The sequence below is a fragment of the Dermacentor albipictus genome, chromosome 6, assembly GCF_038994185.2.
Source record: "Dermacentor albipictus isolate Rhodes 1998 colony chromosome 6, USDA_Dalb.pri_finalv2, whole genome shotgun sequence".
In the NCBI taxonomy this organism is placed as follows: domain Eukaryota; kingdom Metazoa; phylum Arthropoda; class Arachnida; order Ixodida; family Ixodidae; genus Dermacentor; species Dermacentor albipictus.
In genome coordinates, this window is record NC_091826.1 from 9,677,266 (window position 1) to 9,702,574 (window position 25,309).

The following is a 25,309-nucleotide window of genomic DNA, read 5'->3' on the forward strand; positions in this document are numbered from 1 at the left end:
ACGGGGCGGTAGGTTGCGCCACCAAGCTCTTGCTATTATACTGCCTAATGTCCTACCTAGGTCAAACAACGAAAAAAAAAAAGACTATGAACTACCGCGGCCAAATTTTCTGATCCCCTATTGGGAACTGTGCTTTTGTACGTCTCCGTCTTTTGTCGTTTCCCTACTTTTCTTCCACCAATCCTCCAATCGCCTCTTACTAATGCCTATTGCGGACATGTTTGCTTTACCACTGCTCCCACTGAACCAAAGGGCTTGAAGGAGGCCAATGGTGCCTAAATCGACCGCTGGGTAGACGTCTTCACATTCTAATAAAACATGCCTTGTCGTCTCCCTAGTTTTACCGCAGCAAGCACATGCTTCTTCTTCCTTGTTATATCTCGCTTTATAGGTGCGTGTTCTAAGGCATCCCGATCTCGCTTCGAAAAGTAATGAGCTTCCATTTGAGTTATCAGAAATTGTTTGTTTCCTGATTTCGTTTTTTTCCCGTAAGTAGTTACTCATGGCAGGTTTCTTTTTAATTGCCGCCACTCATGAGATTATTTCAGCCTCTCTGACTTTCCGCTTGACGTTCTTGGTTGCTGTGTTGCTCACCCTACAGGCCGCATACCTACTGTTAAACTTCCTAGTTCTTTTCCTCCACCGTGAATCAATGTTATTCCTGTACAGATAGTTGTAGTGAACTGATGGGTTTCGCGAAAAACGCATGCCTCGCCATACTGACAGTCGATTCCTACCGTTGCGTGAGGTGTGTGCCATATTGTCGATGAAGGCTGCTGAGGCCCACCATGAAACATTTCATCGCTTGCAATTAATTGGCTCTCGATCTTAACCACGAAACTTTTCTCTCAGGTGATTGCTACTATGGTATTTGAGAATCAACTATGTAAATACTCTACATGAAGCGCCATAGTGTTCCCAGGAGCAGCAATGAGCAATTCGTTTTTTGGAGGCCTGTTTCATAAGAAATGCGCGCCTAAATCTTTCTTTTACGCATTACTAAATGGCCATATTTGACTAGAACTCACCAGAGTAATAAAGCATCATGATGACAGTTTCGCTGGGCAGTGTCTTTCTAACACAGATAACAAGCTGACGCCAATCACCAAGATTTTTCTTCCATGTAAAATGCAATGTTTCTCATAGCTAAATACTAACGGAATGTTAAGTGTCTAGCGAAGCATCATACACAACTTCGCGTGTTGAATTTGCAGAAATTCTGTTTACGCAAAATCTATGGAAAGACACGGCGCACATATGCATTGTAAAACCAGTAGACCCCTTTACCGCTACATAGCTTGCGATTTCCAATCCGCAAATTTTATCGTCTCTCGCGCTTTAGGAGAAGCAACTGTGGTTCAGGCATGGCAGCTGAAGCAAGCCGACATACCCTTCAATAAGCACGGCTCGAGCCACCCATACCCCATGCATACACGAAGGGAACGAGCGCGCGCGGCAGCCGAGCGAGCCGCAGGGAGCGGCGCCCTGGCCGTGACGTCACTCGCGAGAGGGCGCCACTCCAAATTCTCGCCGCTAATTGCAGGAGTAGGCACAAGTCTAAAGTACAAGAAGAGTAAACATGGTTATAGCAACGCAATGATAAATATTGAAAAAAATAAAGGAAGTGTTATTAGGCTGCATTATCAGTTAGTGCGGCGAAAAGTTTATATTATGGGAGGGAACGAATATTGCCAGCTAGAGAATTCCATAAGTACGTGGACCAAAGTATGGGGCCAAAGCAAATAAAGTTGAAACCTATATTATTGTCTTTCTATCAATTTCTTATTAATTATAATCCAATCCGCGGACCAAGCAGGCGCACAAGAGAACAGGAGAACACAGAGCGAGAACACAATTTACAAGCATTTAATAAACATGAAAAACATTATTCAAAATGTGAAGCAGAACAGATCAAATTTGATGCGGAACCGACCAACACACGTTCTTGTTCCACGATATGACACAGTTGCTTTATTGTGTTGCGACGAAAAAAGGGTAGTCGAAGCTACCTACGACTTGCGGATTTTCTCCGATGCAGCAACGCCTATAATGCCTCCCGCCGCACCTCCCGCAGCTGAACCAGCCGCTATACCGACCGCTGAACCGGCCGCTGAACCGGCTGCAGAACCGGCTGCAGTACCGGCTGCACGACCAGCTTGAACACCGGCGCGGACTGCCTGGACAATTGCACGGATTCCTGTGCCGATTAGGTGAAAGAAGTAGCCCTCTTCAGTTTCTTCGCCGTTAGCCGAGATCTTGAGGGCCTTGAGGGCTTCGACGAGGTCTCGTCGCTCATCCGCGGTGATAGATTGGGTAAGCGCTTCTTCCAGTAGCTTCTCGAATGCGTGCGCTGTTTTTTCCGGCTTGCTCAATGTAGCGGCTTGAATTTCTGCAGTGTACACAGGAAAGAGCGCTGAAAGTTGACACACACGCAGTCACGGTAGATTACTGTGCAAGGACATTCACTGGCTAAATAAAGCTTGAAGGGATTTTCAGCTTGAAGATTACCATCTAAAGAAACCCGTAAAATGCACAAATGCGCTCATGTCATTCAACTTATTGCCTAATGTCGAAGTTAAAAGATAAATTGCCGGAATTTTAGAAGTAGATTTCTTATGTGCTGTTCTGTGCACCGGCTATGCCAACTGAATTTTGCCATGATTGAAAATTTGATTTTATTTGCCTCGCAATTCCTACTACTCTCATTTAAACGTAAGTACGCTTAATTAATAATAACGAGGAGCTTTACGCGAACGGCGCTCACTTTATGTTGATGTGCGTTGTTCGTGCTATAATATAGTTTTTTAATCGTTGTACACCAATATATTTCTGAATAAGTTTGATAACATTTAATTAACATAGCTACGATCTATAAGGTGTCAGCGCAAATGTTGGGGGTGGTGGGATGTTGCTATATGATCGAGAACGGTGTTTGCAGTAACCTAGGTATTCTATGGTCCTTTTTTTCGACAAGAAATTAAAGCGAGCGAAATTTTAAGAATATCGCGTGGCGACGCACACACGCGTTAGGGATTGCATTGCTCCGCTGCTTCATTGTCGCATTAACAGTGAGATTATTTCAGTTTGTTTTTTAACCGGTGTGATATAACTGTTTCATGTCGCCGGCACCCAGTCGTAAAGGCTGAATAAGTGCTCCAAGCGTCTAGCTGTTTATTTCTATCCCATTCAATTATCTGTTATCTAATCTCTTTCAGCTTTCCCTTCCTACAACCTGCAGATGACTGTTTCTACCCGGCTTGTATCACCGCGTGTCAGTCATTGCTTGGTCTGGTGACGACTCGAACGAAGAAGCGCCTAACAAACATGCAGCACGCGTCATGTCTTGTCACTTACGGCATAGATGTCCGCAGATGACCAAGGCCAAGACCACGTAGGCTTTCATGGTGGTTAGGAAGAACCTAGAACAGTTTTGAGCAATGTTCATTAATATACGCCATGTGCGAGGTTCAAGATGGTATAACGTGAGCGTTACTTTTGTGTTGCGTATACTGGTTGCTACGCTGCTGAATATTTCAGCGATGTCTAATTTCAGCGGTGTCTAAAATAGTGCTGCATGTAGTTCAGTGATCTCTTTCTTCCATTAACGTTCCTGAATTCTATTGATCAAATTGCTTGTGCATTGATTTTGTACATTTGCGCAATCTAAGTACGATCCCGGACACACACTTGTGGAACACGGGCAGAGTGAGAAAGCTTAATTTACTGGTGGGAAGCATTCGCATTAGTGTGGTGGAGGGACTATAATCGTTGCATTGCCGGAGGAAGTGCCTCAACCTGGCACAAATTCATTTTTTTTTTGCGGCAGTCGTGGTCTCGAAATTTCTGTCCCTGACTGCGAATTCGCAAGCAATATTGCAAGGAACATAAAATTCGTCTTCAAGCAGCGATTACTTAGGTAAGGTGCTTTCGATTTGTAATGAGGCGGCGCTGGATGTCGACTTGCCGTGAACGGATGAAACGTATATCTTTCCTCGCCCTCCGCCAAACAGATCTACTTTATTGTACTTCTCCATTATTTCACTCTTATTGCCTTGTATATTCTTTTAGCCGCTCTCCATGGATGCCATGAAGTCAACCGAATTTTTCTGACCTCCGCGCTTCGGATTGGTGGCATTAAATGGTATTAAATGGCATTGATGGCATTAAATTACATTCAGTTGTGTCAATGGCTTGCTGAAGCAGCCAGCCGTGGATAGAATCTCAAATGTCAAAATTCAGAGCACTCAGTCCTCGAGCATCCTGCCTTAGCCTCGAAAGGTAATTAAGCGCTTCCCTTGCAGCAGTCAGAAAAGATTTCCTTCTGGCTAGTTGGTTCTGCATGATTAAAAAGATAACACTTCTTAATTTCTCCTTATCCGTATCTATAGGACGGGCTATCCTGCGCCGTACGGGAGTCAGCCGAATCTGCTAATCTCACAACTCCGTATATTCTGCCCTCGAATGAGTTCTTATCACCTTCAGCACCGAGAGGCGCAAGTGGGGGCGGGGCCTCCGTCTCCCTGAAGTCAAGAGATCCAGTGCCACCCGCCACCTCGCAAGAACGGACGATCGATGTTAACTGAGCGGAAGGTAGCCACGGAAGTTTGAAATGAAATAATAAGTCGGTCATGTTTAAGCGGTACTTAAAATATCAGAGAACGGGAGCGCGATCTAAAGTTTGCTGGTATCCTGGGTCTCAAATGAGGAGCGACGAAAAATATAACCCATCTGCAGATTTTCGAGAATTGCTATATGTGATAAAATATTCAAGAAAATTTTCATTAGGCACTCAGAACGGTGAGAGGGCCCGTCATAATAGTCTGTACGTTATTATGACGGGCCCCCTCACAGTCGAGCTGGTAAAGTGAGGAGGGTCCCTTTATTATTCCATCGCATGCACAAGGTTTCGCTAGTCAGTGGTTGGCCCGTCTCACTGCAGTGGGGCGCACAGTAACAACGTATAGTTATTAATTGGTCTGCGGCCGCTGAAGCGGTATCTACTTAAGCACCCCCTGCTCCCCTTCCCCCTGCGATCCCTCGAGGCTACGACGCAACGGGTCGCTTCGTTCCCCTTCGCAGGATCTTCAGTGTCAGGTGTGGCGGTGAGGCATAGATAAAATAACAAGCACTGCAGAAGTCATACGAGGAAGTTAATAATGCAGCAATGTTTAAATGAAATTGCCCAAGACACGATTCAAACCCAGGGCTCCACAATCATGAGGCCAACGCTTTTGCGCAGCGCCAATAAACCAGACTGATACTACAAAGGTTCTGGATCGGCTGCTGTGACACCGTCGCTATATACTGTTATGGCGGTCGTCAGGGGCCCCTGTACTATATATATAGACAGTTCTTTTTCACTAATATATCTTGGTGGGGGTTCACTAAAGTTTCGGCTGTTGACCACTAGGAATGTACACTGGAGTAGTCACATAGCCGTGCAGGTTATTTAATATTTCCGATTCCATGCTAAAGTACTATACACCTTTAATTGACAACTACAATTGATATAGGTATATTTTAGTACATCCTCGACGTAGCGGAAATCAAAACGCAATATCCTTTTACAAAGATTCTCCTTACCTGGCAATATGCGGCAGGCCAGTTATGAAAAAAAAAAAGACCGAGGACTTGCTAGTGCTTCTTACACCTGTCGCAGGAATCGATGACGTACGAGAAAGATCTAAAGCGAGCTGCCATTTTATACAGTGGGCAAAAGCGGTAGGGGCTTCAACTTTTCTTTACGAAGGAGGTTATCGAAAGCGATAACGCAAGCCACGAAGTCGGCTTGAATGCGCTATTATCTAGTAGATTGCCCGCAGGGGCGTTTTCTTTACACTTAGCTTTACTGACGCCTCTATTGACAGCGCTTGTGTTGAGCGCTTCATGTGCAATCGTTGTCTATGTGCGACGGTCGCCTCTTTGTTCCCTTTTCATGTTGTATCAGTTCCGCGTTGTTCCATATCATTGCTAAGGCAAGTTTCCAATTGCGTCATTCTAGGACGGCTCTGACAACCTAGTCCTAAATTTTGGCGTACCTCTCGTCTTAAAAAAAGTTGCTAGCTTTTGGCTCAAATATAGTGTCTTTATCTACCCAGTGTGAACAGCATTTATAATATGCACTCCGCAGGCCTTGTTTTGTCATGTTTTGACAATAGTCGTCACTTAAGTTTTCTAATACAGTTCCAGTAGCTTTTTTTGTTTATTGCTCGGTAAATAAGCTTGCCAGTCAAAAAAGTTGCGAGTCGTAAATACGCTAAATTTACACCCCAGAAGATAGCCACAATGAACAGATTCGGTTAATTTACTGCTGCTGTTGATGCTACAGCAAATTATTTAGGGTGCTATGAGACTTGCCGATAAATTTTACTAGAGTACCTAGGTCGAGGACTTTCATTTAAAACAAAAAATGAAAAATCAAAACTATCGTGGCGGTCTCTTATCGATACGCTGGCCCAACGAACTACGCAAATAAATTTGCACAAAAGCTATACAGAAGACAATGTGCCACTTTAAAGCCTCTTTAAGAAACTACACTGTAAAATATATTTCCTTAAAGCAACAGAAATTTTCTGGCAGCTGCCTTGCTAGATAATTTCTGTAAAGCTCTGTTTTCTATCTTTGTTTTTTTTCCCTGTTATTTAACAAGTTATTCCTGTTTGACATTCACAGCAATTTTGTGTTTAAAGATAGTTATCTGTTTTGTATTACAGAAAAAGTTCTGTTTTCTGTTTGCATTTTTCTGTTACTTAACATTTTTTCTGTTTCCACTGTGCAGAAGTGTGACGTGTAAAGGCAATTTTCTGTCGTGATTAATAATGGACAAACCCGGACTGTCGCCGAAACCAACGCTTTGAAAGGGCATTTCTCTTCGTGGGGACAGTTGCCGCTCTCACCAAGAGAAATGTTTTTCTCGAAACTTTGACTCCAGTCGATATTCCTTCTACGACCACTGTTTAGCCCTCCTAGCCTCCATTTTCATGTGAACTTCTGTCATGTTTGAGTTTTCTATCGCGCGTCACATAATCGTTATAAAATAAAAATATAATCTACATGCAGCTGGTCTCAAAACGAAAGTTAAGCTTTGTGGTCAAAGCTGGAAATATTCAACTGTAGCACAAAAAACAAATGTCACACGTAGCGCTCGTGTGTGTCTCCGTTTTTACTTTACTCAGTTTTCTCGCGCTGCTGTTAAATATCGTCCACACTTTTTCTCTCAGTGACTGTAAGAAATGATTTATAATTTAGGACATTGTAGACGAAAACAAATCTTTGCTTTATATTACATCAAGAGATCACTGGACAGATAAATATGAAAACAGTAATATTAATAGAACTGCTTATGCGCACTAGGTTCTGAAAACAAGGAGCATTGGTTTTCGTTCAGGCGTTATAACCGCTTAAAAGGCAAGCGAAGTAAATCAATACGCACGTCTTTGTGTATAAGAGGCACCGATGGACAATCTACAGAAGTCCCCGACCCTGTCAGTAAATTTGTTTCGAATTAGTCACGGAATGTGTTCATACACAAATCTGCGACACACAATAGCATCAAGATGGGTGCGCAGTGTGTATGAGACATCATGGTAGGTGTGCATTTTGTCACAGTGTCCAGATATTGTGAAGTGCACATAGGAGAGATTTGCGTATTTTCAAAATGCAGATACAATCGAATGCTTTTTTGATGTAAAAAGGAATTGTTGTGTAGTGTCGAATATTGGTTTAACCATCGTAGCTGACTGGCAATATAGCAAAACTCTTCTCACCTAACACCTGAAAGCTCTCTCCTGAAATATAATTTCACTCTAAGGCATATTTTTTCCTATTACATGCTGTTACATGCCAAAGCTACAATCTTATTATGAGGCACGCCGTGGGGGAGGACTCTGGATTAATTTTGATTACCAGTGGATCATTAAACATGCCCCTAATGCATGGGACAGAGGCGTTTTTGCATTTCTCCCCCATTGAAATGCGGTCGCCGCAGCCGGGATTCGATACCGCTTCCTCGATCAAGCTTAGCAGCGCTATACCATAGCCGCTTAGCCACCACGGCGGGTGTGTGTGTGTGTTTTTCCTTTTTTCTATAAGCCAAGGAACCAGACATTTCATGGAGCCATGTGTCGCAAAGAGCAGGTGGCAGGGCTAGCACTATGGTAAATGATGCTACAAAGAGCCAGGCTACAGTTTGTTTCGTACAAAAAGAGAAAAGTGTTTTATTTTAAAGCAAGAAAAACTGACGGTTAAGTAAGCCACATGAAAACAAAACAGAAACAGCGAACTTCTTGCTACAGTGCAAGAGAACAAGCTTATATATCAAACCATAATGGTGCTGAAAAAATGAAAAAATCTCAATGTCGCCTCAGCATTACGTTGTTGAAGACTTTTGCTTTAAAACTCCCTCGTGAAGACACCGGATTACGGAGACAACTTTTGGTGCGAGGCCGTGCTGCTTGCTTGGGTGCTGGACCTTGGTTCCTCTCTCAGGCCATCATGCTGCGATTGAACCGAAAAACAACAGTAGTGCTTTAATATATATATATGGCAATAGCATAATTTTACAGTGCTGAGGGAAACGTTTTAGCACAATACTTTTTTGGGGAAGAGTGCATGGTTAACAAGGCCCTGCAATGTGTGCGTAAGTGAATACCACTTAAAGGGCCACTTACAAATACTGTTAATACCAGCCAGACGATTTCGTTTCAGGTAACTGCAGACAATTAATCCATGGCCAGTCAGTGGCACCTATACACTTTGAAACAAACAGCACTCTCCTTGGGACAACATGTACACGCCCCCCCCCCCCCCCCCCGCCCGCACACACACACACAAAACACACGCACACACACAACACACAGACATACAACCCTCACACGCACACAATACGTACGCATCTCAAACATGCACACGTAAACAATGCACACACACACACAATACACAGACACAACATACACACACAAATACACAACACAGACAGCTCCATGTTGGTGGTCGCTATTTGTTTAAAAAATCGAGGAACTTATACAGAATATTGCACTGAGAAGCTTCATTTTATTATTGCCAATATGCACTAAGGTAGTGGATGTGTGCACCTTCGGTTAATTAGGGCCTCTTTGGTTTTCTTTTTAAGTGCAGTTAACCCTTACAACATTTTTATAGAAAGTCTTTAGACAGCCTATTGACGTCGGTATACTGTCTATAGACCTTCTATAAAAAACTTTGTAAGGGAAACAGACAAAAGAAGACACATTCAGAATGACTATTGCTTCATTTACCAGGAAAAACAGTTACTGAAGGCAAACAACCAAAAAGATCCCAGGTTGGGCTACCCCGGTTCAGCTACAAGTGTCCCTCCCACTATCGTGGTTGTTTGGTTGGAAATATTTTTTAACCATGCAGCCATTTAGAATATGATAATCAAAACGAATATGCACATTCTCTCATGACTTCCTATTTCATAACGCTTCTGAATTAACTTACTATGCACTTGAGGGCACATGTTGAAATTGCAGAATTGAAGCTGATCAGTGGAAAAGTGATGCAATGAGTTAATTACTTATTAGCCTCAATTCCGGAATCTGTACATAAGATTCAAATAGAATACATATGAAGTTATTCAGTGAATCGTTTTAATTAGCAAACTGAACATTGCAATCTGTCGCTCAAGTAAAGCCCACTGCTTCATATATTCCATATCATTAGGCAGAATTGTGCTGTATGCTCCATGCGCTTTTTTATGTGTCGAACTAAAAAATAAAAGCAAAAAGAAAGAGTCACAGTTTCGCCCGAAAGCTGAAGCATCGATTGCGATAGCAAATTAGTAGACGTACATACGAAGTAAGGGTAATAGTTTTGTTGGCAGTGTAAACTTGGAAACATTCGCTTACTAACTCAATGAACAAGCATGGTGTCAGCGCGCACAAGCACACATGAACACATCGCACTCGATGAGCACGGACAGTGGCTGTCAGAATGCTGTTGTCAGCAAGCGCAGCAGCTGCAGCAGCGAGGTAAGTCCTGATAATTTAAAGCAGTGGACACATTACGTTAACTGTATTATATCACAGTTGAAACTCGATTTAACGAAGTAGTCTCGCTCGCATTAAGCAAGAAAAATTTCATTACATAGGGAAGTTCGTGAAACTAAGAAAGGGATTGTTCGGTTCTTCAAAACCGAAAATTGTAACGCAGCGACGCACAATTAAAGCTACCGCGGCCTTGTATTTGCCGCTAACCGTCGTACTTCTGGCGTCCACTTGTGACAACGTTTGCGCCTTATGTCCACCTTCGAGGATGAGTACTTTTCTCCTTGGGAGGCTTCAGGTGCGGGCGATGCAGGCCGGGTAGACGGTCACATGAAGTTGTGACAGGCTGCCGATATGCAACAACGCGGGGTACGGATGCAGTGATTTTGCGAGCAGGCCGAGCAAGGAGGAGGAGGAAACAGCTTTATTAAGGCAGAAGGTTGCGAGGAGGTCATCATTGCACTCTGACCCATAAACCATGAAATAACGAAAGCAACCACCGATGCCCCTAGCGCAATTTGGTACGTTGGAACTGCCAAGTCCGTTGTTCCGTGCATGGGCACAGCTTGCGACTTCAAAAAAAAAAAAAAAGAAGAAGAAAGGAAAAGCCGAAGAAGAAAGCTATAGGGCCGTGATTAGGGCGCCGTGACGTTTTAATGTGATTGCGTTAGAGCGCACGCTCGATGAAAATCCCGTATGTGTCAAAATTCGAAAGAAATCACGGCCTTTTCTACTCATTTATTCATATGGTTATTCATGGTTCATATGCCAGCGTCAAAACAAATAAAATAGTAGCCAAAAGAAAAAAAAAATAGGTCTCACTTTCGGGTCACTTCAATAGACTAAACACTGTTACCTCTTATAGCTAAGAGCTAATATCGCTGAGTGAGTTTTGTTGAGAACTCACGCATGCTTTATTTTGTTTGTCGCAGCCACAGTAAAAATAAGTATATTCCGAAAAGGCAAGAATGGACAATAATACATTTGTAAAGCGCACTAGCTAGCTCTTAGGTGTGCTATAGCAAAACACTAAAGCTAAATTTGATGCCCAAATTCCACGTTGCCTCACAAAGCGCAACATAGGCTGAAATGTCAGAACACGCAGTTTATAAATTTTGTCACGGTCCGCCTGCATTTCTTTTTTTGCGGGCTACATTGTAGTCGCGTTCTGTGTGATGAACACGCGGAATATATTGGGTAAAAGAATACGTTCTGCGCTGTTTGTAATGTACTTGAAGAGGAAGCTACTCACCTCTTACCGTTTTCGAAAGTAGAAACGGAGCAGTGTTGACATGCGTCGACTCTACGAGCATCCATCTTGATTATGGCAGGGGCATTAAAGCATGGATGGACGAATGGATGGATGGATGGATGTTACGAGCGTCCCCTTTGGAATGGGGTGGTGGTTCGCGCCACCAAGCTCTTGCTATTATACTGCCTAATGTCCTACCTAGGTCAAACAACGAAAAAAGAAAGACTATGAACTACCACGCCCAAATTTTCTGATCCCCTATTGAGAACTGTGCTTTTGTACGCCTCTGGCTTATGTCGTTTCCCTACTTTTCTTCCACCAATCCTCCAATCGCCTCTTACTAATGGCTATTGCGGACAGGTTTGTTTTACCACTGCTCCCGTTGAACCCAAGGGCTTCAAGGAGGCTATTGGTGCCTAAATCGACCGCTGGGTAGATGTCTTCACAATCTAATAAAACATGCTCCGTTGTTTCCCTAGTGTTACCGCTGCAAGCACATGCTTCTTCTTCCTTCTTATATCTCGCTTTATAGGTGTATGTTCTAAGGCATCCCGATCTCGCTTCGAAAAGTAATGAGCTTCCCTTTGAGTTATCATAAATTGTTTCTTTCCTGATTTGGTTTTTTTCTCTTAAATAGTTACTCATGGCAGGTTTCTTTTCCATTGGCGCCACCCATGAAATTATTTCAGCCTCTTTGAGTTTCCGCTTGACCTTCTTTGTTGTTGTGTGGCACACCCCACAGGCCGCATACTTGCCGGTAAGCTTCCTAGTTCGCAGTACCGCAAACAGCGTGCCGTGCGTAGTAAATGCAAAAAACGGCGCGCATGAAAAAAAAGAATACTTTAAAATTATATTATATAGTTTTTTTATGCAATTACAATAATTTAGAACGGTTATATTTTACTTTTGACTCAATTTATAGGCTGGAGATCAAGAACAACAGAAAATGTTTTTTTTAACAGGTTTCTGGCATAAAGCATTCACAGAAAACTTATTTCGTGGTACAAAAAATTTCTGTAAATTTTCTTTAAATTAACAGCTTTATTTTAACAGTGTACCTTTAGAAAACTGCTTTAAAACCTGATTAAGCAATACCTTTATTGCGATACTAAGAAAACGACTTTGAAAGTGACAAACTTTCCGAAGTTCCGAAGGAAAGAAAAAAAAAAAAATGTGGTTCTTCAAAGCCCAAACAAGTTCTCCCATAGTTCAAAGGTATACAACAGGCGCTGCGCGATCACCAGATTCGCGTATATCGCGCGTATAACCGCATCGTGCTGTTCCTTTTGACGAGCAGGATGAAAGCGACACCGGTGAGCGTCACCGACAGCAGGACGGCCACGTCCAAACATGTCGGGATGGCGTCTACTCCGCGGTCGCGGTTCGTCCTCCAAAGTCGAGCGCGGCGGTGCCTGTCGCTTCGCGCGAGGCAGGCGGCGTGGGCATCCCGTCTCGACGCGAGGGCCGCGCACAGCATCGTTCGCCGGCAGGCCTTGTCGCACGGCCCAGCGTCCTTGAGGGACGAACTGAAACCGATGTACCGCGACAGCAGCTCGGGCGAGCGGGCGATTCCTTTGGCGAGATCGACCATCGAGGCCGTGCTCAGGTCGGGCACGCCGAGGTCGTTTCTCGCCGAGTACAGGAGCTCCCACTGAGGCTCCTCCTGGATGCACGGCAGAGAGAGCGACTTGTGTTTGCGTGACTAAGTTACTGCCTACAGCATTAACTCCCAGTGAGTGCGCAGATGATAAGCAATAACTGTATGCGCTCTCTGCGTTACACGAGGATCTGCGCATTCGGCGTTGCTGCTGGCTATTTTTCAGGGCTCGGCAAACACACTTGGTAAATGTATCACGATACAGATGCAAGATATTGAGGCGTTAAGTATTTGAGATGCAAATACAAGCGGAGCAATTGCATCCGCTAACATATTCGGCATATGTACGTCAAGACACTTACGATACCTAAGTTAATTCTTCATTATAGCTCCATTGTAAAGGCCTTTGCAAGTTTACAGGTATTGTGAATTATCTCCAGCTGGCGGACATCCTTCCTTTCGAATTTTATCTATTAAAGGGGCCCTTAACCACTTTCTATCGAAGTCGAGAAATGCATTCGAAGTTAAATTATACTATTTCAGAAATACTTTGCCACAAAAAGGGCTTCAGTACGTTCAGCAGAAGTGGAGTTATCGGCAATCAAACACCCTTTTCGCGGTACTTCCGCTCCTTCTTCAACGACTTGCACTGCAATGACTTACCTACAATGCTTCGCATACTGGGCGCCACCGTGGTACGGAGTTTATCTTCACGCTGACACCACTATTTCCGATTTTAGCTCTTACGACGCGCCAAACAAGATTGTCCTCCGGGAGCCGCGGTGCGGTCACATGGCGGTCATCCAGCGGACTCCTACGCGGGCGACCGCGCGTGAGCAGACGACAGTCTGCTTCTAACGGAAGTACGTAATTATTGTCAAAATTCAGAAGCGGATTTTGGCTTGCTCCAGACTGTTTACTAAACTGCGTCAATAAATGTACACAGTAGCAGACAGAAGAAGCGCACTGATCCAAATACCCTTCTTGACTGATGTCAGCTCTTGGCCAATAGCAACCGCGTTTGGGAATCTGCTATATTATGAAATAAAGCGTCGATAAAAGAGTGAGGAGCAGGCTTCTGCTGAAAAGACAGCGTTTCAGAAAGAACTCAGTACCCTTCTACTCTATGAAGAAGGATGACCACCGAAGCTCTGTATATGGACCCCCTATTGGCGAACTGCACCTCCGCCGCGGGTCGGCCTGGCATTGCACTATCTTCGGGATCGGCCCACGTATGGGGAGTGCTTAACACCGGCTTCACCTTCGCCGCAGGTCGGCCTAGCAATGCACTTCTTCGGGATCGGCCCACGTATATGGGGACTTTGTGTCTACACACGGATACGATCATGGGGAACTAGCCCTTAACAGCTTCGCTGTAAAATTGGTTACGTCCTTGTCTTCCTTAATTAATGACGATGACGAACGCGGGATCAGTGGCACGAGCGCGGTCGCGCCGTAGCGCCGAAGGGTGCCAACGAACCAGACGTGCAAGACGACGCTGGAGCGAATCCTAATGATAAGTTTTGTGTCTACACACGGACGCGATCATGGGGGAACTAGCCCTTAACAGCTTCGCTGTAAAATTGGTTACGTATTACAATGAAGTAATTAATTAATTACTTAATTAGTTAATGATGAACGCAGGAGCAGTGGCACGAGCGCGTTTGCGCCGTAACGCCGAGGGGCGCCAACGAGCCAGCTGTGCAAGAAGACGATGACGCTGGAGCCAATCCTAATGATGATAGTTTTGTGTCTACAAACGGACGTGTCATGCGGGGAACTAGACCTCAACAGCTTCGCTGTAAAATTGGTTACAACGTTGTGTTGTTTAATTAACGATGTCGAACGCGAGAGGAGTGGCACGAGCGCGTTTGCGCCGTAGCGCCGAGGGGCGCCAACGAGCCAGCTGTGCAAGAAGACGATGACGCTGGAGCCAATCCTAATGATGATAGTTTTGTGTCTACAAACGGACGTGTCATGCGGGGAACTAGACCTCAACAGCTTCGCTGTAAAATTGGTTACGTATTACAATGAAATAAATAATTAATTACCTAATTAGTTAATGATGAACGCAGGAGCAGTGGCACGAGCGCGTTTGCGCCGTGACGCCGAGGGGCGCCAACGAGCCAGCTGTGCAAGAAGACGATGACGCTGGAGCCAATCCTAATGATGATAGTTTTGTGTCTACAAACGGACGTGTCATGCGGGGAACTAGACCTCAACAGCTTCGCTGTAAAATTGGTTACGACGTTGTGTTGTTTAATTAACGATGTCGAACGCGAGAGAAGTGGCACGAGCGCCTTTGCGCCGTAGTGCCGAAGGGCACCAACGAGCCAGCTGTGCAAGAAGACGACGCTGGAGCCAATCCTAATGATGATAGTTTTGTGTCTACAGATGGACAGGATCCTGGGCGAACTATAGCCCGTAACAAGCGCGCCGTAGAAAATTACTTCGCGCACCGCTTTCGAGCTTCACGCGCTGCGCACAGCTACAAAATTTGACTGATGTGTTCACAGCAGCGTATGCTATCCGCGGACTGTGTTTATTCGCCATGGGTGGTTCAGGACCCCTTTAACATGTGCAGAGGTTGTTCGGTGTTCATAACAGATTACTATATCGCAATTTCACAAGAGTCGATGGGGCCGGCTGGACGTGCACCAGATCAGCACAAATTATTTGCGGATACAGTTTTTTTCATGCCACTTCTATCATCGGTGCAATGCACTGCTTTGCGGTCCATTCATAAAGTGGGTGATACTCGCGGACAACTTGCTGTGGCTATGAAGCGAAAGCTACGGAGGCAGAGTGCGCACAAGTGAGAGCGCTTCTTAAAAGAGTCCCACGTTTTCATCCATGTAAACTTAATCTGGGGAAGAGAAAACGTAGATACTTTATTAGCAACAGTTAAAGAAGACAAAACACACCACTGAATGTAAAAGATTACTGATTTTGCTGCTTTTCCCTTCCACGTCGAGGCAAACGCGAAACTGTCGCACGTAGAAGCTTTTTTAGCGTATGTGCCGAGCAACCAAAAGCACTGTCAAACACTGGTGGACTAGTTGGCGCGGTAACATATGTGCAGTAGCTCCGCACCCGTAGCTTTGCCTTCATAACCACAGAAAGTTGTCCGCGAGTTTAGTGTCATATTTCTGTGCGTTCATTTGCATAGTTTCGTAATTCTCCAACATTAGGCTTCAGTGCGTAGTTTGTATATTGCGTACGTAACAGGTTGCAGCTGTTCTATGGACATGATATTTTCATAAACAATGCATCGCTCTATGTTCCATTTTTGTTTCCAGGCGTGAGTAAGCGGCAGTAAATGTAGATTTGGTTATAAATTTATAAAGACTGCGACAAACCAGGGAATGAAACGAACTAGCTTAGTTACACACGTCACCACCCAGTTTTAAAGGAGATGCGCCCATGGTCATCACCACCATCATGATAACGACATAGCGGGTTTGCAGCAACCTTCACAGTGCGTGTAACTTTACGTGAATGTTAAAGTTCAAAATGAAGCAGCTAGTACACGCCACTGATGATTGTCTTGCAAAATGCGCATCTTAATTTTGCTTTGTACCTTTCAGGAAAACAAACGGTAGATGTTTCATATAGGATAGCGTACGGACTATCATTAGCAGCGCTCAACTTTTTGGCAGAAGGTTAAAAAAATATGCATCTCGACCATCGCCACAATTCTCGACAGGCTCATCTTTCAGATTCTCATGGAAGGGCGTCAAAATATGCAAAAGCTGTTCGCAATTTTTGAAAAGCATTGACTTACACTGTAGAAAATGTGCAAACGTGCAACGAAACTAGGAAGTAAATATTACATTAGCGGACACGTTTACATTGTCAGAGGAAATGGTGTTAAAGTTAACATTTTAGACGAAGGAGCAGTATATTGAATACCACGATGGAGAGGAAGTCAGCTATATATATTGAACACCAAAGAATGAAACCAGAAGCGATTTCTGGTATTTCAAAGCGCTGAAAACTATTGTTCGAACGCATAAATCAATTGTAAAACCGTTAAACAGGGGACCTTGAGGTGCCAGAAATAAATACCTATAAGGGTCTACGTCGCTCTGAACGTGGTTCTATAGAAGACAATTTACCTTTGACGACTACTGCAGCGTTGACTGTCTGTAGCGTCCTGAAATAGCGCAGAAACTAACGAGCATGTTCTGTTATAGTGTCAGTGTAACCATATATAAGCAAGTAAAGATGTAGTTACTCTTCCGAATATATCGTGTTTAAAAGATGATAGGAGAAAAGTAAGTGAACCTGTGGTGGAAAATCGTAAAAGAAGGTTAGAATGGTGGAGTTGCCACACAGCCATTGGAGCGAAAGTAAGCTCCGCCTTCCACTGAACGCCCTCTCACGGTGCTCTCTAATTGTGACAGCAGCCATATTGTTCTGACCCATGTCATCAAGGTGATTCCTAATGGTGAACTGCTGACCAAATTTTGCGCACCTGCCTTGATTTAATCTACCAAATAGTCTCTTTTAGGTCACGTGACTACAGACAGCACGCCGGCAGGGAGAGAAATGGAGACCGGGCGACCGCGGCGAACGGAATGGGCCGATGATCAGACACAGGTCTCTCTCTTTAGCGTCTGCTCGTTGCGCCTTGAGTTTCTATTACGAAGCTTCTGTGCAGGTATATAGCGGTCACTAGACCAGCGCTCGTAAAGGTGCCATAAAATTACTCAAAATTTGCAGTCATGTGCATTGATCCAGATACACTTCTGCGCTGTGTAAAAGGCTTTTTTGTAAATTTGCTAGCTGGAGCAGCAATCCACGCAGTCATTCCGCGACACGTGTTCAGATGCATTTCTCAAACTGGTTTTAAGCACAAGATTTCTAGCAAAATGGCATGCTCTGAGCACCGGCTTGTCTTCCATTACGGAGTTGAAGATTCGACCTAATGACTATAAATAAAAACATAATTAGTAGGATTTTGTTCATATGCTAGTTACAGACAACATTCAATTTTCTTAGTCATGATTGGTTATTATAAATATGAGTTAGTACAAATTGTCTTAGAATAAGCATGAATGAGTGCCGTCAGTGGCTCTGGGCCTCTTTGTGGTTTTTGCCGTGAGTGTATCTTGCATATTAAGATACATGACACTTCGTATGATGTATCCAAAATACAGATACTGATGAACGTCTTGCCGAATGCATCATGCCACAGATACAAGATACTCAAAGAGTATCTTAAGACAGTATCTGAGATACATGTGTCTTACATAATGCACAGCCCTCCTTTTTTGTGGGCTGCGGGCGGGACCTGTGACGTGGTAAGGGAGAGCTGTGACGTCGCCTTTGCTGGCGAGGAGATAGGATGCTTGAATAATAAGGGCATACGGGCTTTCGTTTGAAGATTCAGCTGTAATGTACTTTGCAGGCACAGTCTTCACCACTTGACCTACGTGCCGGGTCTGCCTGCCTGGAATGACCAAAGTTGGCGGGAGGCCCTTTACAGTCTTCCCTAGATTATATATGGCATTGCATAAAACAACAAGGGGTTACCTGGTAAAAGGCATCCAAGTTGGCTTTTTCCAAGTCCAGGTAATAGACAGTGTAATCAAGGAGCTCCCCAGTGGCGCGGCGGTAGGTGTAGAGACGTACGCAGGGATTAGTAGGCACCGACTCGGCACGGTAGACCGGATGGCCGCTGCCCCACGGCGTCACAGACCCGGCCAGTTGGACTGAGCTCACCGGAGTGCCTGCGTACGACTACGACATGGAGCGACACTGTGCATTGACAGAAGCGTAGCTTCGTACAAAGACGAAAAAGAAATGAAACAAGAATCCAGACGAAAACATTATTACACATGGTTTACATTATCGCTCATGCACATAAAAAATGTAGAAAAAAATATGGGAGAGTCATACGTTTGAAAGTACTTTTCAAACTTGCAGCAGTTACCGAAACTCGCCGCGTTTAATCGCGCAGCTTATTATGCACGAAGCCAATGCTCTGCATCCGTGCATTATGGATACATCGTTCAGAACTTAACCAGCGCAAAGTGAATGCGCGCAACACTCCAAGAAAGCGGAACAATAATTCCATACAAACTGTAAATATAGTACTTAGTACTTGTCCACTAAGATGCTTTGTCACGTGCGGCTGATGCAGTTTACAGAAGTGAGATAAGTTTTCAGTGTGGAGCGGGAGCGCTAAAATATGGTGGTTATATTTTTTCGAAATTCTGGTATTCGACAAGTTTTGCAAAGAACTTAAAATTTTATATGTGTGCTACCAACAGTACGTAGTACTTAACTTTTTTTTAAAAAGACGGTATATTTTATTCAGATTACTGGAGCAATTGCCCAATGAGCGCACTTCTACATTTTAAAGGCAATATTCGAGTTGGTCCATGAAAAAAGGAAAGCGCAGGAGAGTATCCGGCTAACTCGGATCAGTTGAAGAGTGTCTGGCAGAGGTCACAGGGTCTTTTTCGCATAGGAGCACTGGGACTGGTATGCTAAAAATTAACGCTGCCATACCAACCGCGCTCCTGAAGCTCTCGCTGCTGCTATCGGCCTCTGACAAGTGAGGTACGATTTTTCGGCCCGTACCTTTCTCGCCAACCTTGGAGTGTGGGGCGTAAGCTTGGAAGTTGTGTTTTGAGCATGTGAGTGTGCCGGCCAGGAAGAGACACACTAAAAGCAATCACGGCGTGAGTCTTCGTCGTCTTCTTCAACGTGCCACGGAAAAACACAGGATCGCGTCTGCTTCACAAAAAATGTTGCAGCAGTTTCGTAGGCTTTGTTCTGACGCGCGTCAGCAGCACACACTTCCGGTGGCTCGTAGCAACGCAAGTTCAAAGCTCGACTCTGTATCTGCTCCTGCGAGCTGATTGGAGGCGCAAAGGGAGATGGCACAACAACATGCCTGCACTTCCGGCTTGAAAAACGTGACGTCAGGGCCGCTCCTATTTCGCTTCTTCTCTCCGTGGAGTTGGCCCGATCTTAAATTTTTCTCCCAAATTTTTGTCACGTATGCATTGCTTTGCTTTTTGTAGTATGTCAGTTTTCATTGGAGTGTATCACTGTTATTCAGTTGTGTTTCTGTGCAAAACGCGCCTACTATATACAAAATTTCTTAAATGTCTCCAGTTCTAAAGCTCTCATCATATCGCGACGCGAACTGTGTTGAACTTTCTCGAAAGTAGGCGAGTACCAGCGATTACTCTGGAATGTTTGGTGATACACGCATAAATATTGGACTTACTTGGTACGTCAGTTAGACTCGACGACCGACAACGGTGTTAGCCGCTATCATTGCGATCTGAGTGTTGCTCGTTTACCTAGGCACAAGTTCGTCTAATAGATTATTAACACTTACTGTTAGCAGTGTTTGGTTGTTCACTGTCACTACAACGTGAGAATATCAGTATACGGACACGTTGGTGTAAGCGGTGCGAACACGCAATGAGTGCCCCACGGTGCTCACCATTCCTGTCCGACAAGAGGACGAAGGCGTTGCTGTGCTGGTGTCCGAAAAACTGTCCGGCCACGACGTCCTTGTACTCCGTGATCAGATCCTGGTACTTGTCGTTAATATCATCGAATAACACCATGCGTGCGGTTTCGCCCGCAATAGAGCGGACAAGGAAGCCAGGTCCAATGTGTCCTGATATGAACACCTGCAAGAGTAATGCAGAGGACCATAGTGAGGATAAGCATTATTGGAGTTAAATCAGTTCACGCGAAGGTCGCAAGACTTCATAATGATGTCGGCGTGCTTCTGTAACAACTCACAGCCCTCGGGCTGGCACTACGTTCTGCCTGCGACAGTGGGTCAGCCAGGAATGAACAAGTGTCATTGAAAAACCCGGCAGAACCCATCTCACGATGAATGTTGCCGTTAATGTAGCTAACATTGAAGCAGCGTGCAGCGACATGCAGCATTGCCACCGCCGAAACACGTCATTTATAAGGCGTGTATGGAGCCCGACTCTTCTCTCGAGCTTGGATGGATCGGTGGATAAGGCTGAACCCTTTAATTTGGGAGGCTGAACACGCCACTTAGCCGTGACTAATATATATTAGTCAGTATATTAGTTTCCCTATGGCCACGCTGCATCATCTAGCTGCGCCGCCGTGAAGTCCGTGCATGGCGCGTGTTTGAACATATATTCAGACAAGATTGTCTAATTATATATGACGTGAGTTCGATCCCACCCAGCATTACTTCTACGCATTTTTTGAAGCGGTGCATACCCAGTTTCACATAAACAGTGACCCAAGTTGGCGTCAAAGAGGTTAGAGACAGATGCACCGCAGACGGGATGAAGTTTTCAAAGCATGCTGATCGCATTAGTAAGAGAAGTGGTGTTCTCGGATAAATCATAAATCCACAGGTTGATTCTCCGACACCTGTACAACGTTACCGCTTTGTCACTGAACTACATCGAACTACAACGTAGCATCGCTAAACTAAACAAAATCGCCATTGGCTTGTAACACCACCTTCTGTTCTAGACGCCTTGCGTCGTGCAATTGGTCTCGAAGCCAGGTCATCTGGGGGTCAGTGGGACCAGGACGCGGGCCCTTGTTGACGCTGTACCAGAGAGCCGAGTTGAGGCACACCAGTCGTATGTTCTTTGAAAGCGACCGGCTATAGTAGCCACCTGCGCGAAAAATGCGCACGTTAAGTGGAGGAGATAATCCTGCGTCACAGAACACCTTGCCGAATTGGACGAACAAAAAATCGAAGTTCCGCCAGAAAGGCGAAGCACTGATTTCGATAGAAAATTAGTAGATAGCGGTAAGAAGTAAGGATAGTAGTTTTATCGGCCGTATAAACGTGTAAACATTCGCTTACTAACTAAATTAACAATGATAGAATGCGTAAGCGTGACTCAATGATAACCTAGAAAGAAACAGACACATGGAGACAGCGCTGTCTTCGTGAACGCATCTAGATCAATGACGGCGGAAATTGTCTCTGAAAACGCTGGAGTTAGGAATCGCGGCAGGAGCCGCGAGCCAATTGACCTCCGTGCATCTGTCGCTTGAACCCGAACGAAACGTCGAAAGCACAGCGCATATGAAGCCACCGGCACTACGTGTACTCTGCAAACATCGCAGATCGCTTTGAAGATGAGGCCCGCGGGGGCGCGCACTTTAGCCACGTCGCAGATTGCTTTCAAGACACGAGAGCCGGCAACGCGTCCCTACGGCGTCCGCCAAAGGCGTCTACCACGGCGTACGCGATTCGCGTGGCCAACGCCATAACAGACGCCGCGGTTGTCTCTGCTCTATTGGCGGCGAGGAGTTACGGAGTCGCCATCTATCGGAAGCGCCTCGCTGGCGTAGTATGAGGGATCACGTGGCGCGCTCCTCATAGGTTTTGCTGTCAGCGCTCACTGAAAACACCACGCGCGAGCTCTCCCGGACATTTCTGTAAGTACTTTCGAAACGAGAGAAGTTTCTTACTGTCTAAATAATAATATTGGGCAAACTGAAAGCACACAATCGTTTACAGACGCTATCTCCTTACCGAATACGTACAGTGAACGCCACTGCGCGCGGTCGCCGCGATGGAGTCTCCCGAACCGGCTTCTTGCGTGAAAGGTAGGTAAACGCTGAGAGCAAACTATCTGAAATATATACTTAGTGTTTTTATAACTAAATGGAGCGTAATAGAATGAACCCTCAATGCAGCGATCGCGCAGATTCGCAGCGACCGAGTGCGCGTCTGCATGCTTGTCAGCGCACTGTATCGCTTTCTCCGCGCGCGCGTTTTCGCACCGTGCCAAGAGCTTTAGGCCGCAGAATATGAGCATTTGACAGTGTACAAGCAACCATTCTTGCGTGGGCGCTATCACAGCTGTTCAAAAATAATTTCATTGTAGAGACTTCGACGCCTACGGGGACTGTGATGCGCCGTCGCGACGATTCAATCTTTTTTTCTTCTAAATTCTTTGACCTTTCAATACTATATATTTCTCGAGTTGCGTCGCACTGTATGTTTATCGGTGTTCTCGGCGTGCAATTCCCCGCTGCTCCTTTTTTGTCATCTAGTGCATTAATTCGTAACACAAACATGACCATATGCCATGCTTTTCTTAAATGTGCTTCTTACCGCTGCCTTTCCACTCCACTGAACTTGCCAGTATCTATAGCATCGACAAGTTCATAGACCAAACCGTCATGACATTAGTCGGGCAGCGGACTCGGGCGAGCGTCTCAGTGCGCGTTTTCAGAATATCACAGACCGGGCGCCGCAGCAGAAATCTTCCTCGCGTCTGTGCTTGCTGCATACCCGAGTTGTAGCCGATGACTGTTTGCCGGTTTTATGTTTCGCGAGCCAAGCTTCACACAGCTTCTTGTCCTGCGGCTTCGTGTGAATAAGGCTGACACCGTGCTCTGTTGCGTGCGTCCGGCATTGCGGCACCGAGCAGTAGCCTACCATGTTGTGCGCCTTCAAAGGCAGGCACTACCTATTGTAGTGCTTTCAAGCGTTGTAAAGGAGACACTCGAAGCGAGAAAATCTCGCCACTAAATGAGGACCGCAGCGTACGAGGGAATTTAAACTCTCGTTTTCAGCTCGCTTCGGCGCGCCCGAAGCAGCCGACGCGACCGCTATGTCCACGTGATCCCTCCTAGCACGTCACGCCGATGGTGGCGCCAGCTTTTCTAGTGGTGGAGCTCGAGGCCATATTGAGCGGCGGACGAGGAGGACATCGAGGCACCGTAGCAGCTGCCGGAAAAGAACGCCTCTCCTCCCTCGTCTCACCCCCCTGCCTGGCGCACCACAGGAGAGGGCAAGCATCCGGGCCGCGTTTCTCGCTCGCGCACGCGAGATTGAGCCGCGTTCGCCGGCTCACCCTCACATGCTTTCACAAATATGGAACCTCACGGCGACGCCGACGGCGACAGCAGAAATGAGCCTGGAGTGTACATATAATTGCTATAGCGATAAAAAAAGAAAGCTTTTGCCCATGTATGCCAATTTCTTCGTAGGCGTCCATAAACAACAGTGTCAGCTGAGGGTAAACCTCTGAACGCTCTCAAGCATTTCCAACTGCAACATTTGGTTCACGCTTGAATCTTCACGGAGGTCACATCCACCTTCAGGAATTTACAATAAAGGAATAGTGACATGGAAATTCCGGCTTTTTATTAATAAAGCGCTTGCATTTATTGGGTACATCACGCACTTTTTGTGTCCATCCGTCCGTCTGTCTGTCTGTCTGTCTGTCTGTCTGTCTGTCTGTCTGTCTGTCTGTCTGTCTGTCTGTCTGTCTGTCTGTCTGTCTGTCTGTCTGTCTGTCTGTCTGTCTGTCTGTCTGTCTGTCTGTCTGTCTGTCTGTCTGTCTGTCGCTAATCGTTTCCTTGCCTACAGGGGTCCCTGCGTAGAAGATTGCGGCCGAATGGTTAGCATATCGAGCTGATAGCTGAGGTAACAGGTTTCTAAACAAACCATCGGGTCAACTTGGGTCACTGGTTGTGTATGTGCCAGTGTGTACATACGTGACTCTCTTCACCGAAGCTCTTTCGCGCTGACATGGGTCGCCTCTATAATGCCGTAATGATCCTGGGGGTATGCTAAATAAATAAATAAATAAATAATGTAGATGCGGGACTGGATAGGCGCCGCTGTTCGAAAAAAAACATTTGACGCTGGCTTGGAGCACTGGTTATGTGCCCTTCAGTTTGTCCTGGTCTTCAATGAACCTCCTTGATACCAACTTGGGTCAGTGGCTGTGTGCAAGTAGGTGCGTGCCACTCTTCAGTGAAATTATTTGACGCCAACTTGGGCAAGTCTATATGCGCGATTGGGAATGTGCCGCTCGACAATGTCGAAAAAGATCCCCTAAATTGATCCGATGCTGAAGAGAATTGTACCAAAGTCACAAAGGTTCCCCAAAGACAGCAACCTGATGCATTAGCAGGTTGTGCCGCAAATGCATTGGGTAGGTGACCGCTTTTCAATGAACGCCTTTCACGCCAAGCTTGAGCAAGTTGCGCCAGGAATGCACTACGTATGTGCCAATCTTGAATTAACGTCACGTCAACTTGGGTCACGGGGTATGTGCCACTGAGTGTGGGGAAAGCGAGGGAACGATTCCGGGTGTTCGCAGGCACTGGCGCGCCATGCTTCTCGTCTCGGAGGCCACGCGCGGACTTCTCGGCAGCGTCACTAGGTGGCGCAGCATGTCCAGAAAGAAGCATGCGAGAGGAGCCTGGAAGCCACCGGACACGTTCCTCAGCGTTCGCGCGCACCACTGATCCATTAACTTCGGATGCCACCCCAAGCATCGCAGCGGCGGCGCTAGATGAGTTCGAGAGTTTTTAGCTGTTTCCGTGCCGCGCCCCTTGGGCATCGTTACCGCACTGCCGATGGTCTGAAACGCCGGTTTCGAGACTTCCCGCGCCGCTGACGGTCACCCTGCGCTATCGAATGTGAAG

The 25,309-nt window shown here is 45.7% G+C and overlaps 2 protein-coding genes and 1 long non-coding RNA gene across 7 annotated transcripts in view; 1 reads left to right on the top strand and 2 right to left on the bottom strand.

The window, feature by feature from the left end:
- LOC139060767 (uncharacterized) overlaps positions 1-25,309 on the top strand; it is a 338,288-nt gene that overhangs the window by 80,396 nt on the left and 232,583 nt on the right. The gene's annotated exons all lie outside the window — the stretch shown is intronic.
- On the bottom strand, positions 1,849-5,730 carry LOC139046785 (uncharacterized). Its single transcript, XR_011506927.1, has 3 exons — positions 5,584-5,730; positions 3,355-3,419; positions 1,849-2,389 (listed from the first exon to the last, which is right to left on the bottom strand). It is a non-coding gene; the product is annotated as an uncharacterized lncRNA (long non-coding RNA).
- LOC139046786 (acid sphingomyelinase-like phosphodiesterase 3b) overlaps positions 8,254-25,309 on the bottom strand; it is a 32,882-nt gene continuing 15,826 nt past the window's right edge. For 3 of the 5 annotated variants that reach the window (XM_070520686.1, XM_070520687.1, XM_070520688.1), the window contains 4 exons: positions 21,362-21,522; positions 20,343-20,535; positions 18,413-18,609; positions 12,356-12,940 (listed from right to left, as the gene is read on the bottom strand). In XM_070520686.1, coding sequence (XP_070376787.1) covers positions 12,515-12,940; positions 18,413-18,609; positions 20,343-20,535; positions 21,362-21,522 — 977 coding nt within the window. In that variant the 3' untranslated portion in view covers positions 12,356-12,514. Of the gene's footprint in view, positions 8,497-12,355; positions 12,941-18,121; positions 18,330-18,412; positions 18,610-20,342; positions 20,536-21,361; positions 21,523-25,309 lie in introns of those variants that run through there. The other 2 variants (XM_070520689.1, XM_070520690.1) reach the window with 2 other exon arrangements.